The sequence below is a fragment of the Neocloeon triangulifer genome, unplaced genomic scaffold (assembly GCF_031216515.1).
Source record: "Neocloeon triangulifer isolate White Clay Creek 2 clone unplaced genomic scaffold, ASM3121651v1 ptg000022l, whole genome shotgun sequence".
In the NCBI taxonomy this organism is placed as follows: Eukaryota; Metazoa; Arthropoda; class Insecta; order Ephemeroptera; family Baetidae; genus Neocloeon; species Neocloeon triangulifer.
Window position 1 is genome coordinate 4,197,705 of NW_026775562.1, and position 20,178 is coordinate 4,217,882.

At 32.9% G+C, this 20,178-nt stretch overlaps 1 protein-coding gene across 1 annotated transcript; it reads right to left on the reverse strand.

Annotated features, from left to right (window-relative positions):
* Positions 1-1,446: 1,446 nt before the first annotated feature.
* LOC132204138 (ABC transporter G family member 23-like) lies at positions 1,447-19,928 on the reverse strand. Its single transcript, XM_059632423.1, has 16 exons — positions 19,617-19,928; positions 16,378-16,573; positions 15,189-15,503; positions 14,711-14,818; positions 14,170-14,263; positions 8,122-8,295; positions 8,008-8,058; positions 7,809-7,951; positions 5,007-5,214; positions 4,670-4,847; positions 4,491-4,606; positions 4,368-4,438; positions 3,650-3,738; positions 3,416-3,592; positions 3,274-3,360; positions 1,447-2,013 (listed from the first exon to the last, which is right to left on the reverse strand). Exons 2-16 carry the CDS (start codon positions 16,566-16,568, stop codon positions 1,799-1,801), a joined length of 2,217 nt encoding a protein of 738 aa, XP_059488406.1. The 5' UTR covers positions 16,569-16,573; positions 19,617-19,928; the 3' UTR covers positions 1,447-1,798.
* Between the last annotated feature and the right edge of the window lie 250 nt (positions 19,929-20,178).

The window sequence follows — 20,178 nt, forward strand, 5'->3', positions numbered from 1 at the left end:
TTCCTTCTTGGTGTGGCAAACTGTTTCTTACTAAAATTTAATAAATCCAGTGCAAAACTGCTCTTTTGACTTCTTCGGAAATAGCTGCTCCGAAAGTCGTAAAGCGCGTTTTAGTGGCGATTTTGGTTATTTCCACCGCGCTAGCTTTTGGGGCGGTCGGCGTGAGTCGAGTTTTAAACAAAGCGGCGGCCTGTAAATAATGCACGCCACTCTCACCTCTGAAATGCCCCTTTTCCACCGTTTAAGTATTACGGTGGAGAGTACTTGCGTCACAGATTTACGGCCGCGAGTGAGAACGAGAAAGAAAAGAAAGGGCTGTCGACGCGCGCCTGGCCTTTCGTATCATCCAGCCAAGAGTCTGCATTCGGTTTTTGTTTCTTCGTTGACATTTATTATGTTACAAAGTTTAGATTCCTAAAAAAAATTAAAAAATAAAGTCTTAACTGAAAAGGTTTTTAAAATCAATTACTTTTCTTATAGTTTTTCTTGATTAGTCAAAAGTAATTTTTTACTTACTTGAAGTTAAGTAAATTAAGTTTTGATACAAATGATATTTTATTTTATCAATTTAAGTGTTTACAATAATGGTTTTTATAAAATACTAATTTTTTTTTTAATTTTCATATTTTGTGCCTTGAATTGATTAATTTAATAATTTGATTGTATTTGATCATATTTTATTTATCTTCTTAAATTAAAGCAATTTTTGTTGATTTTAATACAAACTTTTGACTTCATAGTTGAGAGTACCTCAAAATTTTGATAGAGGGCTGTTTTTTTTTAATATTAGAAATCTGCAATTTTTCATTCAGTTCACCTGAGAAATGATGATGAAAAGCTTAAACAAAAATATATTTTAAATTTTAAAAACACTTTCTAATTATTTTGTTTCTTAAAATTAACACTTCAGATAGAAATCTCATATAATCATAAAACATAACCTTAGCTTCAATAATTTAAACACTTGTAAGTAATTTCAATTATCGGATTTAAACCACCTGTTTAATTTTTTTTTCTTTACTATTTCTTCAAAAATGGAACATGATTTTCTCAGAATATTGTAATATGAAGCAGAAATTATTTTCCTCAATAACTGATATAGAATTTGAGAGACAAGAGCAGGAAAATTACACGTCGGAGCTGACGGAGCTTCAGCTTCACACGCGCCCCGTCGAAACTTTCAACGAATTTCGCTCTCGGCTCAGCTTCGTCTGCTTATCTCCCTCGCTTGTCATATGCAAATTGGCTCGTTTTTGTTTCCAACAAAACTTTGCGATGCGTCAGATGGATTGGAAGGACGAGGATTGCGTTTTTATCCCGTCACTTCAATCTAAAACTGGATGGAAAATCGTCGTAAAATAATATATGAGAATTTTCGGATAAAAAGTTTTCGCAGCAAAAGTTTATTTATTTAAAATAAAACTAATTTTAGAATTAGAAATAAAACTTAAGGTGTATTTTATTTTTTAATTATTTATTATAATATAAAATTTTTAAGTTATTAAATTACAAATTTAAGGCACTGGTAGAGGTGGATTTGAATAATTATACGCCACATAATATTACCCTATTTTTGTTAAATAATACTTTTATATACAATAAAACCCTGTAAAAAAATCCACTAAATTTATTTATCTGCTTTGAAATTAAAATATATATCCATTTTTACTTTGACTCGCTGCTGGGGATCGTCGCGGTTGAGCTTATTTTTGTTTCCAAAAGTTATTTACAGCAGACAATTCTTTCTGAACTTTCCCCTTTTGCAAAAGACTGCTTTGTGTATAAATTCAGCGTAATTCTATCCTTTGCGGAACTTGAGGATGATGACGCTGGCCGAGGAAAACACGAGCACCCACACGAGGATGGTGATAAAGCCATGGTAAACCACGGGCTGCTCCATGGTCCAGCCTCTGGCCAAGATGCTCCTCATCGATTCGGTCGGGTAGGTCAGGGGCAAGATGGAACTCATGGTGCGCAGGTAGTAATTCATTCCCTCAACCGGCCAGATAATTCCTGTAAAAAATTAATTGCAAATATTAGAATGAAAAATTATGAGATTTATGTTCTTAATAAATTCATAGAACTACAAATTTTTATTAATCACTGAAGAAATTTATTTAGAATAAAATAGTTTCAAGTTAACAAGATTTAGTATATTTTAATTGTTTTTAAAAATGAAGAAAAATAAAATAAATCAAAATATAATTATCTATGTTTTTATCAAATTTAAAAAGAAAGGATTTAAAAACAAAAAAATACTAAAAGTTCTAAAAAAAAACACTACAAACAATTAATTAAAAATTGCATGGAAATTTAAACATACGAAGGACAAAAATAAAACAAGGAAATTTAGGAAATTCACGCAAAAAAATGATCAATTGACCTAAATTGAAACAATAAAATCAAAAAAGGATGACAACTAAGTCAACTCAGGCTCATTGCTGGTGATTAGACTGATTAGTTTTTTTTAATGTATGCAATTTAAAAAGAAATTCAAATGTGACAATTTAAAATAAAAATGGGGCAAAATTATTAAATTTGATCGCAAAGTCTGTTAAAGTTCTAAATACACAGCCAAAGAAAAGAGGATCAAAACTGAAGGGAAATAAACGATTTTGACAAAATATGAATTATGGTAAAAATTAATTAATTATACAGCAAATAAAAAAGTCCGAATAAACAGTTTTTAGAATGAAAAAGTAAAATAATTAAAACACTAAAATATTAAAGATCCTCTCCGGTCATTTGTATTGCTCTCTATTCTGAAAGATTGCTAAATTTCGAGTATATTTTGCGAAAACACTATTTAAAAATTCCAAACCGTTGCGTCTCAGTCAAAAATTAACCTAAATACGAGTGATTCGCGCGAAAAATGTGTGAGAATTGAGCAGCCAATCAGATCCATCAGTTTGTTCCAAAAACTACCGAATTTGGTCACATTGGCGCTGCGATCGCTAATTTTGCAAAGTTTTCTGCGCAGCGCCAAGGGGCACGAGTGGCAAAATCAGCGATCACAGCGCCAATGTAATCAAATCCTGCGTTTTTTTTTTTACAAAACTGATGGATCCACATGTTTCGGTATTTAGGTTTTCTTTTGATTGCGACGCAACGGTTTGGAATTTTCACAGAGGGTTTTCGTAAGATTTACTCAAAATTTAGCAATCTTTTAGAATCGAGAACAATACAAATGACCGCAGAGGATCTTTAATATTAATTTGAATGGTTTTTATCTTCTCTAAATTATGCTAAATTTTTTTATAAAAAAAAACTTACCACAGAGCATCACAATAGGAAGGAAACTTCCGAGGCCCAAATAGGTGGCCGTTCTTTCATTTTCACACAAGCAGGAAATCACCATGCCTAAAAATTTTAATTTTAATTAATAGATAATTTTTAATTAAAATTGAAATTGTACCGAAGCACATGCCGCAGAGTCCCTGGAGGAGGAGCATGATGGCGACCAGGTAAATGGGTCCCTCGCACGTGATTTTGAAAATGGTCAACGTGAACAAAATGACCAGGCCGCACTGGACCGTCATCACCACGAACTGGGTCACCACGTGAGAGGCCAAAATCTCGAGCGGCGTGATTCCTGCGAATTTGATTGCGTAAAATTAAATGGAAAATATAAAATATCAGCAGGACTCACCGCACACGAGGCTGCGCTCCAATAATCCCTCGACCCGCTCAATAATCATGGCCCCAGACATCAGGGCTACGGCCAAGAAGAAAATGATGCTGCAAAAATAAAATGATACAGGCTCGAGGGTCTTTTTTGCGCTAAAAATGGACCCCTGGAGATTCGGGAGAGGGTTGCAACTGTTCCATTATACAATAGCTATGTTCCGAGAAGCTACAAAAACTGATACAATATCGCGTGGAGTTTGACCACAATACCAAAATAGAAAAGAATATCTTGCGCTTTTCAAGTGAAAAAATTCAAAAAATTCAATAAAAAAAATTTAAAAATAAATGTTATAAAAGTTCAGTAAAATCTTATCAAAATTAAAAAGTTTTTGAGAAAATCGTTTTTGGACAAGAATTGACGTATTAATTTTTAAAGTTTCCCTAAAATATTTGATGAACGAAAATTTGAAAGTCAATTTTTGTCCAAAAACTCATTGGATTTGAATGATAAAATTTTGAATTTTGAGAATAATAATTGTATCACTCTTGAAGATAAACAAATTTGCCATTTAATTATATAAAAATCTGATGGTTTATTATGATTTTTGTTAGTTACAATTTTTACGAACTAATTTGATTTTGTATGTTAGAAAATCTTCATAAAAAGACTCTTTTTTAAAAATAAATTAATAATTTCGCAATATTCAAAAATTTTTTGAAGTAAAATTAAAAATTCTTACGTGAGCATAACTCCTGGAGCAGCAAAATCCGTGAAATTTGGAACTGCCGGTCCATAAATTGGCTTCAAAAACTATCAAAACAATTTATTAGATCAAAAGTTTAATTTATTTAATTTGTTTTACTTTGACAGGGACTTCGACCAGTTCGGTGTTTTCATTGCAGGCGGTCAAGAGGTCCTTCATGAAGGACGTGTACGACTGGTGAAGATATCGCTGAAGCATCAAACCGATGTGTTTGTCTAAAAATGATGATTTTGTCGAAATAATCAAAACTCTTTGGACTTGAATAAATGATTGTTTACTTGATAAATCGAGCCAAACTCGCATTTCGCTCTGGTCCAGGGTCTCGTTGTCGGCGTCTTTCCACAGGGCCGCCCTGGCAACCAGGGCGTCCGTGTAGTTGTCAGTAAAGTAAAGGGCACCCCACGCGTGACCTTTTCTCACGGCCTCCTGAGCACTTTCTACGTCTGGGAACAACTCCTGGAAAATTCAAAAATATGAAAATAATTTGGCCAAAACTAAATAAAATAATAAACTAAAAAAATACTATTTATTTTTACTTAATTTGAATACGAGAATTAAAATTCAGAGAAATTTATTTAATTAAAACATTAATTAAAATAGATATAAGCGCCGTACTTGAACAACTGGAAATTCTCCTAAATGGTCCAAATACCGACAGGCCATGTGCGTCAGGTTGCATCCGCTGAGGTCCTTCGGGCAGGGCATTCCCATCGCCTGGTCGTGGTTGACGACGGCCAGCGTGAGACCGGCCGGGTCTCTGCCGACGGCCGTGCAGAACAAGACCACTTGGATAATCGGCAGGCCGACCACAAACAGGATGATTCTGTCAACAAAATTTCAAAGTTAGGCAACCGGTCAGACTTACAAGTAATGCAGGTTGCATCGACAGGACTTTATTAAATTTTTAATCATTTACTGCACCAATTTTGATAAAAACTTTAAATTAAAAACATTAAAGACATTTAAGAGTCGGCTTCAAATTTCACTAAAAAAAAATCAAAATTACAGATGAAAAACAGTTTTAAATGAAGATTAAATAGGAAAAAAAAGCATCGATTTTAGGAATCTTGATGCAAATGTTAATTTTGTTATATAATTATTTTCTAATGCAATCTGTTTCCTCGGCAATTTGTAATTCGTTTTCAGGAAATCGGATCAAATGTGTTTACGGACATGCAATATGCAGCTTTAATAAGAGTGCATTGCCCAATGGCCTCTATCTTCTCTATGGGGAATTTTCAGCAGCAAATATATGTGTCACCGAGACGCGTGCAGGTTAACCGGCTCAATTATTATTATCCTTTTTTACTGTGGCGCGCTGCAATTACTCGCCGCTAGAGAAATCGTGTTTCTCACCACCTGCTCACCTTGAGCGCGCGACCCGATGCAAAAATATAAATAAATGCTGCGTATGTCAGGTGCGTGCACGACTATATTGCAAAGGACAATGGATAAAAAGGATTTTAAAAACGCACAATATGGGCTCAGCCGGCTAAAAGCTAATTTGGTATTTCCCTGTAAAGCATTTTTCATCAGAAAAGGTAAAAAATTTATTGTAAAAAGCAATTTATTGTTGGTTTAAATATTTATGAAAATAATTACAATAATAGTTTCAAGTTAAAACAACAATTTCTTGATTCATTTTGATTTTATGAATTTTATTTTTCAACTCAAATACTAAATTTTATGAAAATTTGAATAATTTTTTGTTACATTTAAAAAAAACGGCCTGATAAAAATCATTTAAATTTAATTAACTGTCAATAATTTGAAAAATTTTGATAATAAGTTACAGTAATTGACTTTTAACTAAAGAAATTACTGCCGTTTCATTTTTGACGTTCATAATTATTGTTTTTAAATTTTGGATTTTTTTACGCAAATATTACTTTGAAAGATTCCCTCTTTTTTTTTTGCGCCTCTTTTTTGTAATCAAAAGCACTTTGTATAAATTTGTCAAAGGGTGGATGGATGCTTTTGATGCGCGTCAATTTAATGCAGCACTTCAAAGTAAATTGACATTTATTCGCTGCAAATAGGTCTTCTTCACTCTCCGGCATTTTACTTCATAGCAAAGAGAGGAAAATCATTTTCTCATTTCGGCGCTCAAAGGATGGAAAATAATGCGACTTCTCTACTCTGGCCGTTGAAGGGTTTGTGGTAATTGCGCTCGGCAGCCGCCGGCGATTATTAAAGTTTGTACTTGTGTTACTCTTGTGACATAATAACTCTTCTCGGAGAGCGAAACGGACGAATTAAGTTGCCAGGCTTCTATTAGCTTTTAAACTAGACTCCTCTGATGCGTGAAATTAAAATGCAAATTTTTCAAAAGGCCCATTTCAGAGAGGCTATTAAAGGACCAAGATTAGAAAAAAGCAGAAAGCACTTGTAATCTTTAAAAACCCCAAGCTGGGGGTATAAATTCTTTTAATTTTTATTCCTAAAATTATATTCTTTTCCCGCAAAAAAACGTAAAATCCATAGGAGAGTCAACATTTATGTTAAAAAGCAAAACATTTTGAATAAATAGTGATTTTTCATTCAGGACTAACTTCCCTTGAGGTTCAAATTTATCTGGCGGGAATAGGTCAACTTCGGATAAACTTGTAGTTAGAGAAACTTAAGGGTGCTAATTTTAATAGCAATTTCAACGTTGTTCATTAAATTTTTTTAAATTTGAAGAAGTAAAGATAAAAAATTTTGCGGTTCTGGGTCTTTAAATATTGCAATAAATCATGAATGGAAACTAAAATTTATGATAAAATGCTTGCATTAAAAAATTTGCAGGCGTGGATCTTTAATACTGAAGAAAAAAAGTCAACCTCGGAAAAGATGACAAGATCTTGAAATGAAAATAATGGAAGCAATGCGTCACAGCATCTGCGTGACTCGTGCTCGTAATAACTGCAGAAATCCGCGTTTATATAAAACTCTTGCGGTGAGAAATGTCAGATGAGCACCAATGAGAAGAAGTTAATTGCGACGCCGCCTTGATAATTTTCCCCTTGACGTGGTGTGCGATGGAGAAAAATTTCCAAGGCTATCCAGTACCAACCACTCAATCACATATAAAATAATGAAATATTACTCATTCGCCTATGTGCAATGATTTTTTCTAGGATAAAATTACTTATTTGAAAATGGAAGGTTTAAATTCAATGATGCAATAAAGACAAGGAAAGCAAAGTCAAATCTAAAATTAACAAAATCCGGAATATTTTGGGACAGAATCGCAATATGATTTAAACAAAATCTTACTAAAATTTGAATTTGGAAAGGAAATAACTGTAATTTTCAGTCAATAGTTTATTTTAATTCATTTATTTTTATTTAAACCTACTGAATTTGCTTAAAAACTGATTGAAAGATTTTCAAAACACTAATTTCTAAAATTTTAGTAAAAAAAATGAGACTCACCCAGGATTTCTCCAGAACCACATGAAATTTTTCCACAGAAGTGCTTTAAAGATGTTGGCCGAAGACAATTTCAAATTCTTTTTCCAACTGGACTGGGGACTCTCATCTTGTTTGTACGTGAAGTCTTCCTCCTCCTGTGGGGACTAAAAAAAATCACCAATACAATTTTTTTCCTCATTTATTTTGTGCATTATTTTACCACTTCTTTATTTTCGACTACTGGATCGACCGACGCCTCCATCGGACCACCCTGGGGAAATTCAGAATGTTAAAATACTTATTTTCCGATTGATCTAGAAAAACACAAACTCACAGCAATTGGGACTGAGTGGGCCGAGCTGGCGGCCTCGATGGAATTTTGCTGGTTCTTCGTTTGCTCTCGGCTCAACTTGAGGAAAACTTCTTCCAGGCTATCACAGCCGAAATTGATCAGCATATTGTCCGGCGACTGCTCGGCCAGCAATCGGCCACCACGCATCAAACCAATCTGAAATTTGAAAGGAAATAATAATTGAATCAAATGAAAAAACGCATTTATTATTATAATTAAACAAGACGAAACAGGAGTGAATGAACCCGAAATCAAGGCTATTTGATCTTTTTTTATATCCTCACATTATAATAATCTTCTTTTGCATAAAAACTATAAAACCACGGAGAGGAATTATAAATATAGACCGAGGGAGTTCAACTTGTAAACCACCTTCAACCGCGTGGAATATTCCAGAGCCTTGTTAATGGAAAAACGTCGGTGCTTCTGACCTTTGTCAGTAACAACTGCATTTCCTTCGTCGTGTAATTAAATCTATTTTTACTTCTATATATTTTTTTCTGAACAGAAAACAAGAAACAAGGTAGAATCTTATATCAATATTACCTCATTAGTGTAATTTTTCAAAGACTAAGAGGAGTTTTTATGAATAATTTTAAATAACTTTTGTAGGTTTAAAGATTGTTTAAGTTGCAAAAATATTTTTTTTCTATTTTATTTACTTTAAAAAAAAAGCAAATTGGTTTTCTAATAAAAAATGATGAAAATCAACACAATTAATTTTACAATTATCAACATTAAAAATAAAATGATGCAGAAAGTACAAGTATTAAATTAAATATAAAATATTTTCTCAATTATACAGAAATAAACCTTATTAGCTAACACAATGTATTCTAATTTGTTTAAATTTTTCCGTAAAATATTTTCTCAATTATACAGAAATAAACCTTATTAGCTAACACAATGTATTCTAATTTGTTTAAATTTTTCCGTAGAATTCATATTTAGGTCATCTGTCATCTCCGATTTCATGAACACAAAAGTAAAATTCAACTATACTAGTTTTTCCTATATTTGAATATTAATGAAGATCACACAATATAAATGAGTAAATTTATCATACGATTCACAATTTAAAACGATAGAACTGATTAGAATTGGTCAATCTATAAAATTTCAGCTTTAATTTCCAATAGATGTTTGTTTATATTTAATTTAAATGCAATAGATTTAGTTGATTGCGCCTTAATTAAAAAGCAGCAGAATTCCCCTGACACGCTCTGTAGCAACCGAAGCCTTGTTATTTTTTTTTGTCTTGTTTGATAAAAAAATTCAACAATTAACTCCGGTATCTTGATGCTTTACGAGCACAAGGCTTGCATTTGTAAAGAGAACGTTGGGCACTGAAGTAACAGCCTCTGCATGGTGAATTAAGAAAAAAAATTCATTTGGCAAGATAGTTTTATAATTGCAGTGAATAAAGAGAACAAAAATAAATTTTTTTAAAATTTCATTATTCAAAACATTTTTTTATTAAATTGAAATTCCTTTAAAATTTGTTGTAAAAATTTGTATTTTATTTTTTTCTATTATTATTTATAATTGCCACTTTAATTAATAAGAATCGCGAACATTAGAAAATTCAATGACCTTGCACATCGACGCAAACAAACAAAAGTAACAGACGTCACTAGTTTTAATTGTCAACCTCCGCCGTCACTACTTCTTTTCTGTTATTGCTTTTTCAATATTTGTCATCCTCTTCTACTTTCCCAATATGCATTTGTGACTGGCAATCTTGGAATATAATTAAACACACGCACGTCAGTCAAAATAGTTTCTAATGACTTCATAATGAGGAGCCTCTTAATTCCTGACACGCGTGTTCACGGAATATAAGAAAAAATCCTTGACAAAACGGTTAAAGGCACATTATTCGTGTTTGAACTGCAATTTCAATCATTTAAGAGAGGAAAAAAACTAACATATTTGGTTTTTTGCTTTGTTTCTTAACTATAGATGGGTGAAAAATCGATTTGATTGATAATTTAGAGTATAATTATTTAAATTTCATAATTAAATCCTGTTAACTATTTCAATATATTTTAGATTTGAAATTTATTAAATAAAATTCGAGCTTAAAAATCCGCTTTTTTAACAAAAAATGATTTTCTCATCATCAAATAAAACAATAAAAATCCTTTTCTTTTTTCATAAAATGAAAAATTTTGACGAAAAATATTAATTGGAAATTGGTGAATCATTTTATTAAAATCCCAATCTTTAAAGATCAAAATCCCTATTTTTTGATACTAAAATTATATATTTTTATTGCTTCCATTGTTCTCTTCCACTTTGTATTACATCCGGATAAAAAATAATGGCAAGAGTGAAAAAAAACTACTGGTTTTCGCGAGCTCAACTTTTCTCATCTGCGGGGTTTCCCAACATGCAAAAAAGTGACGCAAATCCCATAAGCTGCCGGCGGCGGCGGCGTTCTCTGCTCTTTTAGCCTCGAAATAATAATAACACAGAGTGGCTGTCAGACGGAATATTATACTCGTTTTTGGCCCCTGCCAGTTTAATTTGCCCTGAACCTGCTGCCCGAGTTTTAATCAACCACTCTGCCATATAAATGAAGTTTGCAAAACACCCAACATCACTTTTGCTACAGAAATGTCAAACACACTTTAAAGGTATCTCCAAAAAGTTCGCCGACGAGGGTGTTTTGAATATCGCGTCGTCAATGTCACAAAAGTATTTATTTACTCGGAAGAAAAATGAAAAATAAATTGTTTTTCTCTAAAATTAACTTTTTTTGTTGAAGTTATGGATATTTTATACAAAAATTTACAAGTTCGAGAATGAAATTAATGAAAAGAAAAATAAAAATTAATTATTGGAAAATTGATTTGGGCTCCGAGAAGATTGGATTTTGTATTAAAAAAAATTATGTGCTACACTTCAAATAAAATATACAATTAAATACAGTCTTTTGATTCTTATTGGTACAGCACACGATGTACTTTAAATGTTCAAAGGTGTATCAAATTTAGTCGCGTGTTATATGTTCTGCATCATTTGCCGAGAAACTGCTCGAACCATGATTATTACATAATGAAGAATAAATTAATATTGATCCAATTTCGTGATTTTAAATCAATCTAGAACTTTCATTTTCATAGTTTTTTATGTAATTATTGCGCGCACTTTGCAAAAAGGCTTATTTTGGAATTCGCAGAAATTTGAGAACTGAATTTGCAATCGATTGGGTAATTCACTTCACGCTGTTATTGCAAATTCATAATAATTAGTAAAAAAAGATGCTAATCAAAAGGAATAATTAACGAGCTTGTGCAAAATTTAGTCAGCTTTATGGTTGCTTTAAAGGGGATTATAAAAAATGGTTAAATTGTTTAAAGTTGTTTGAAACCAATATTTTTGATTAATAATTTAATATTTCAAAAAAGCACGGAAGCCTAATTTTCGGACAATTTTTACCAAGTTCCATTATAAAAATTAAAGGAAAATTTTACAAATAAAATCCTATACATAAAATAGACAGACAATTTCCTTCTGTGTGAAATCGCCAAACAGAAAATTCTAACCGATCATTAATTAAATGTCGTGGAAATGCAAATAAAAAACCTGTCGATCCACACCCGAAGTCGAACGTTACAAAATCCCGGTGTGCCGTACTCCCGACCTCTTTTAATTGACGGCGAAACTTTCATTTCCTGATTTTGAAGGTTCGAGTCGTCGCCGGTCCAGCGCTTCTGCTGACCTTGCCGAATTCGTTCGAAAGCATATTTTACAAAAAATAAAAGAGCATGAGAATCGAAATTTCGCGATAAAAATGGCGACACGAATTTTTGTATCGAGAAATAAAGACTTTTGCATCGAGAAATAAAGACTTTTGCATCAGACTTGTTAACTGATGCTTGGATTCCGATAATAAAAAAATACACACAGGCGGTCAGGTCTGCGAGCTAATGTGAGGTAACACGGCGAGCCGAGAGAAAACTTTCACTCATTGCTATGACATAACCTCATTCAACGCTGAGCTATCTTTCTCTCTCTCTCCATTTCTGCTCCGCGTGTTTACCATTATATAATAAGAGGCAGCCTTTGTCTTTAAACTCGCCGCTTGTAACATTGATTAGCCGGTCCGGTGCCTCCATTGTGCGATCCGGACTGTTGATTTATCTCTCGCAACCGCAAAATATGCCCTTTTTAGAATATATGAGATTTTTCTTTTCATCTGGCTAATTATTATATCCCACGCGTTATTAGCCCCTTCCATTGTGCAGAGGTAATCGACCTTCCAGCAATTAACTTTTTGTATAATTATTATTTTTTGCTGCATAAAATTATTTATTTACAAACTTTAGAAATGTTTCACATAATCTTTTCACCAAAGAAAAAAAAGGAAAATTTTACGACATTATTTTTCCAATGATCATAAATTTAGTTGAAATCAAATCAAAATTGAATATTTAAAGAATATTAATAATGTATTTCGTCGGCTACGTGGCCAAATGGCCACTATCCCCTCCACTTCATCCTATTTAGTTCCATGCAATAGACGGTAGGGGCGCCACCCCAGAATGGCCATTTGTCCGCGTAGCCGACGATTTGGAGAATTTTATTAATTTTTTATTAAGCTTTCAAAATAACAAGAATTTTACATTAAAAGAATAAAAATTATTAATTCTTGCTAAAATTTCAGGGATTGAGAAAACCCCACCCTCCATATGAGTTATATTTTTGCCAAAATTAAATTTACAGCTTTAAATCTTTTGGTAGAAAAATCCTTGTAAAAATTATTTCGTCAGGTTTAAAATAGAAAGGAAGTAAAAAAAGATGACCGCATTGTTTGTTAAAAATTAATCAGGAAATGCTACAAATTACTTCTTCTTTATTGCGAAACGTGCAATAAATTTTATAATTCAATTGTTTTTAGTTACGTCAAATTTACTTTACTTCCAACTTTATAAGAAGCTTTGATTGCTTTTTGTGCGAAATAGAAGGGAATGATGGTGTAAAAAAATCACAGACCATGGAAAGTGGATGCAAAAAATGTGGGCCGATGAGTCGGTTGAAAATCTCTCAGCAGAGAGTTTGCTAGAAAAAGAGCTCACGGCCCTGCAGCAAATATTATGTATATACGAGGTGCTAAAATTATTGCCGAACTCTGTCTGAAAGCGAGTCTGACTAGCACGTTTCTTTTGTTGCACAACAAATTTGCGTGTGTCTGAAGTCGCAACGTATGTATAGGAAAATTATCCTATTTGTTTTAATTTGGTGCATAATATTTAGGCGAAGAATCTAATTTGCGAATTTTTTAAAATTCTGATTAAAAATATGCGAGAGAAAAATTGGTGTAAATTAAATTTGTAGACTTATTTTAGAAATTTTAATTAATTTTGTTGCTTGTTTTGAACACGATTTAATTGAAAAAACTTCTTTTTTATATTTATTTCATTTTTTTTTAATTTTTAAAAAATTGTCCCTGCGATTCCTTAAAAATTTGTCCAAACATAAAATTAAATTCAGAAAAAAAATCAAATTTTATTTCACTAAACATTTAAATTTTGGACAATGACGAATTTTCAATTAAAATTTTAGCCCCATTTCAACAATTTTAATATTTAAATCTAAATCTTGCTGCAAATTTTTTTTCAACGTGGAAACTAATTGCCGTGCAATTTGTATAATCCATTATCACATTCATGTTTTTGTTTAGTTTTCCACTTCACTTGTTCTGTCACCCTCGCTGCTGGGAACTCGGAAAATCGGGCCGGTCGTGCGACTCGTAAACGCATTAGCTGCTCTGTCGGGATTGCCAAATTAAATTTTCCCTTTCGGGCAAACACGTACGCTTTGTATATTAAAAGCTTTCCAAAAATATTTGCGCTAATAAACGCGAAGTGGAAAATTTAATAAGTCTGACGCACAATGTGATCGGAAATGAGGCGCCGCGACTTTTTGCCGAGCGGATGGAAATTTTCAGAAGAGACGAAACTTGAATTGAAAATGATTGGACGAGAGGAGGAGGAGAAAAGCATAAGATTGGTTTTCACTCACAGCGTGTGCCTGACGAGCTTCTTCAATGTAATGAGTTGTGATGATCACAGTCTTGTTTCCATCCTTGGTAATGGCAATTAGGTGCTCCCAGATGCTAAGGATTTCCAAGAAATGAGAAATTAGTTTTGGCATCAAAATTAACTAGAAAAAATAATAAATTATAAAATTTTGGATCTATTCACAATTTCTAATTTTGAAAGGTTTTAAAAAGTAAAAGCGGAAACGAAATTCATTTGATCAGACAATTTATAATAATCATATTTGAAATTTTTTTTTTAAATCTGAAGGATTTTTTATCTTTTGAAATCATATTTTTATATATATGTTAAAAGTTCTTCAATTTTTGTTTAATTTTTTTTTTTTAAAGTTTGAAAAAGTTCTGAATCTGAATCACAAATTTATGACTTTTTAAATTTGTCAGATCCGTTTCCAACCCAATTAAAAATATATAATTATTTTTTGTTTTTCAATTTAAATTGTTTTGAATTTTGTTACTGTTTATTTTTTATTCTTGGACAATTCTTGGACAAAATATACGCACTTTTGACGCAAAACTGGATCCACCCCAACAGTCGGTTCGTCGAGAATAAGGAGTTCAGGGTCGTGCACCAGCGCGGCCGCCAAAGAAACTCTTCTTTGTTGGCCTCCACTAAAAAAACCAATAAAACCGCAACCTTGGTCAGTCACTGCTCTTAATTAATATAGATCAACTTCTGCTTATTTTTACATTCTTAATTCTGAAAGTTGACAAAATTTCGTAGGTCAAAATCCTGATAAAAATTTTACTTCAGGAGGGGATTTTAAAAAATTCTGGAAATAATTTTTTTCCCAAGCACTTTTGGCGGGAAATAACAGTTTTAATGCAATTTTGAGCCGAATTTATCAATCGCAATGTCAATTTCGGCCATAAAATTTTGTTTAATTTCAGAATCGGAAATAAAAAAATATAACCAAAGTGGGTCTTTAAATCTGATTTTTTTTTTCATTATTAGGTGAAAAAGCAGGAATAATTTCCGTACCTGAGGGTCTTGACCAGACGATTCTTGGAGGGCAGTTCTAAGAATTTGAGCAGGAAAGTGAGCCGTTCTTCGATCTTCTCAGTGTCCAGTCCGAAGATCCAGCCGAAGTACATCAACGTCTCGCTAATGGAGAACTCGCCGTTGAGGGCGATGTCCTGAGGCATGTAGCCGACGCGGGGACCTGGGACGCCGGTGCCGGGCTGACCAGGTTTGCCTCCCAAGACCCAAATTTCGCCCGTGTTCAAACGGCGACGACCGATTATGCACGTCAGCAGGGTCGTTTTGCCACAACCACTCGCTCCGAGCAATCCGTATCTAAATTTCAAAAAGGAAAAGAAAAAATAAAAATCTTGAGAGGTAAAATTTTTTTGAAAAAAAAGGATATCCCTAAAAATATCATTAAGAAAAATTTAATTTATAAAAATAAAAATAATGATAAATTGTATTGTTTTTGTGCGTTTTTTCAGTCTACTCGAGTCTAAATGGAAGTTGCTAGTAGAAATTTTAAGCAAAAATTAAAGAAAATATTGATTTTTAACAAATTAAAATGGCATAAATGTGAAAATTGTAAAATTGTTGGAAAATCGGCTCCACCTTAATTTTTAGAGCAGAAATAATTCAAATAAATAATATAATAATATAAAAAATATAATTTAAATTTATTCTTAATTTAATTTTACTTCTTTTAAATTTTGAAAAAAAAAATGACAAGCTATAAATTGGAGTTTTGAATTTATTAAAACACTAAACTTTGATTTGCGACTTTTTTTGAGGAATTTTTCATGTATAAAAATTTTGAAATGAAAAAATAAATTGATAAATTTCATTGTTTTTCGTGCGTTTTGTCAGTTGCTCGTAAAAATTTAAAGCAAAAATTACAGAAAATACTGATTTTTAACAAATTAAAATGGCATAAATGTGAAAATTGTAATAAATAAAACCATCATCTTTGTTGGAAAATCGGTTCCATCTTAATTTTTAGAGCAGAAATAATTCAAATAAATAATATAATAAAAATGTAATTTAAATTTATTCTTAATTTAATTTTACTTGTTTTAAATTTAAAAAAATTACAAGCTATAAAATGAAGTTTTGAATTTATTAAAACTTTTTTTGAGGAATTTTTCATGTATAAAATTTAATAAATTAAATTGATTTTTAATAGATCTATATAAAATTTTGCACTCACATTGATCCCTTTGGCACGGTCATGTTGAGGTTTTCGAGGACGACGTGCGGGTTGCTGTTGGTGCCGTACCTCTTGCAGGCCCTGCGGACGCACACGGCGTTCTGCTTGCGCTGCCACAGGGTGGACACTTGCGAGTTGAGCGGCGGCCGCGACACGGTGGCCACCGTCGACTCTGCCGGGGTCACCTCCATGGTGGCTGAAAAACGCCGGAAAAAGCGCATTAGCACGGCTAAGCAGGTCGTTCTCGTAAATTGGCTTGCAGCGCGAAATGATGACGCAATTTTGTAATCGTTGTTTTGACTGGCGCTGCTAATTCATCACTTTTGTTTCCGCTTCGAGCGCAGTCCTAAAAGCTCGACTTCTTTATCTCGTCGGTTTCATTCCGAGCAAGGATGTGCCGCGAGCTTTTCATTCCAGTTTCTCATCAGGTGAGTAAAAAAAAAATGTAAATATTCTGAGAGATTACCAAAAAAATTGTATAATTGAATTAAAATTCTAAATTATATTTCATTGAAACACAGATTCTTTTTTTACTTAAATTCAAATATTTGGATAATTTTATGGAATCGATTACTAAATAAAATTTAAAAATCCTAAAAAATAATCTCCGAAATTATTTCTACGAATTTATTTGTGAGCAATAAGTGATAAAATTGCAATACTGCAGAAGTAATTATTCAATTTTTAGATTCAAAAGGTTCATTTGAATTGGAAAAGACACAAAAATCTAGAAAGACCTTAAAATGGATAAATTTTAAGAAAAAGCAAGTTAATTTTTTCACGTTAAAATAAATAATAGCGCTCTGTGTGATTTTAACTGAAATTTATTTTGCTGATCACTGAATAAATTATCTCATTGTCAGAATTAGTAAAAGTATTTTAATACTCAAAGAGCTCGTATAATTTTCTTAAAAATTTCATCTTTGAATTTGTTGTTGCACCTAAAATTGAACTCAAAACTCACATTAAAATCGAGTAGATTTGTTGAAACTAGATTATTATTTAAAAAATTTGAACCAGCCAGTCCATCAATTGGAAAGCTCACTTAAATTTGTTAAAATACTCTATTTAAAATCTAAAAAAAAATCGTAGAATTGACGTATAATTATTTATGTCTTTTTATTTTGAATTTCAATCCGCATTTCCTATAATTTTTTTAATGCCGAAGGTTCATATTACATACAATTAATGCAGGTTGAAAGGACATTTACAAATCAAAATAGTTCATTTGATATTATATGGAATTTTCTATGTTTAGCGGGTTGCGAACTACGCACATTTCAAACGTCACTGCTTTTTCTCCTCTTTTTTTTTTACTTTTTTCCTTCACAAATTGCGCTAAAAGTCGTTCCCTTTAAAGATGAAGACGTAAACAAAGACTGGCGTGGAGCAGAGAAACTGTGGAATCTATTTCGGGAGCGACGACCCTGTCGTGAAACTAAAGCACCCCTATTAGAGAAGCCCCGAAATAAAGTAAATACCGCGCCTTTTGTGCGTGTATAAAAATAGCTCCAACGTGAGCACCGGGGTTTTAAAACGCATGGGGTGGTAGGGTGGTTGCATAAGCACACACACACTCTCCCTTGCCGTAAATATACATACACGGCTTGCGAAATCGCCGGCCTGCAGGCTGATTACTTTACGAGTCCCTTGAGAGACCTACGGAGAGAGGGTTGCAGCCCTCTTAGCGCACACATTCGTCATAATATTCCGCGGGACGTGCCAAGGACGCACTTTTAAAACAAAAAGCGCAAACCACGAGCCAGACCGAAAGAGATTAAATTTTTGTACTTTTTTGCACTTCCAAGAGTTGTTTTGTGTGTGGATGTGGTGAAGAGGCAGTATTGTAAAAAGAAAAGGATGGTTAGCATTTTTAGAACCTTGTGCCGAAATTTCTTCATGTATAAGAGTCACGCTGATGGCCGCCGAGCTAAGCGTCAACGTTCGCTGACTTTGAGTTGTTTAAATCGTGACTCACAAGAAATATGACGTGAAATGCACAAAAAATCGACACGTCTCACGTGCCATCAATTAAATATTATTCAAGAAAATATTATTCAAGATTAGGTAAAAATAGTAAGATAATTATTTATTTTAATTATAAAGTTTTAATTATTGTGTGAGAGTAAAAATAAATTAATTAATAATTAATTAATTTGATTATTTTTAAAATAGTGATAACATTTTGAATAATTTAAATTTTGCTAAATATAAATAGAAATGATTAGAAATTTTTAAAAATAATAAATAGATAAAAGTTCAAATTTAACTTGTTTGTCTGTTTTTAAAAAACTTTCAGGTTTTCTTGGCCTTCAAAATTGACACAATGAAGATCGAGCAGGAGATGCATTTTTATTTTGTTATAAAAAATCAAGGGCTTCTTATGTATAGACAGGATGACAATTTTTCCTTCAATCTAAAAACACTGAAGAAATAGTGTTGGGGGCAATAATTTTTAAAACCTTGGCGGCTTCAGCCTCTAGTAAAGGCTTCCTAATTCGTGAGTCAAGGATTTTTCCTCCGAGTTAGAGCTGCTGCCGCCGTGTACCAGATCAATGATTCAGAGAAGTTTTTCAAGGTTGATAATAAATGGAAACACGAAACGACGTGCTAATTTTTAACAGAAATTTGCTCTTATAATTTGGAGATTAATTGTCAGATTTTGAGTAAAAACAAAACGGAAAACTGAATTTGCTAAAATTTTACCAAAATCTCGACTTTCTTTGTTTAAGAATTACTCATTTTTATTATATTTATTCCATTTAATAAAATTGTTAAAAAAAATGAACAATAATATTGTGACTAATTCGTCGTTGAAATTTCTTAATATTTCAGGGTTAGGCTTTTGAATTTCACTCATTATCATAAAGTGCATGGACTTGAATTATATCTTTTTGCTGGGGAATTTCATGCTAATTAACTGAAAGCCATTAATCTAGCAATAAATTTGCTCTGGATAAGAGACTCTGAAAAAGGACGATTCTCTCCCAAGGCATAACTTGTTAACCTTGAAAATTGAAAACGACAAAAGCGGTTTGCGCAATTTTCGGCGAGCAATAACAATTCCCTTGATTTCATGAGTAGATTTTTCTGAAATTAATACAAAACTCCGATTTTTTCTGTTAAATTTTCAAAATAAAATTAAAAAACTCAATGCCGCGCTTTTTGCTTTTTATGACTGGAGCGGAGTAGCGTCTCTCGTCTCCACTTGGCATCTCTTAAAAGTGCATTCAACTCACCTCTTATTTGCAGAGTAAGAGCAAAATAATTTTTCCTGCCGCTCCTCTTCCGCTTCGCTTCACAATCTTATTCAATCAAAACAAAAGTACGGAATTGCACTAGGCGCTGGAAAGGAAACATCCGCAGTGCGCTGATTTGATTTTCTTCTCGAAAAAACAAGCTCCGTGTATATAATTTATGCACACCCGCTGCACTTTCACTGCCGAGATATGCTATTTTCGTAATAATGCACACACGCACTGCGCTACAGAAATAGACAGATTAAATGCTCGCCGTGGACGTGCGGCGGCAAAAGGTGGACTAATCCTGCCGCAGCGAAAAACCAGGCGCCTACCTGCGAACAGGGCCCCCACCTGCGGGACTCTCAATGCTGTTTGCTCTTCCCCCTTCCAAAGAAAAGGAGCTGCCGAGTGTGAACGTGAACAAAGATCGTGGATATCTCTCGGCAACAAAGGTCACCGTGGCCGGAATTGGCAAAAAAATGTGGGCGCTAGATAGCAGCCAAGGAAACAACCTATTTCACAATTAATTAATTAAAAAAATCAAAATAATTACTCTTAT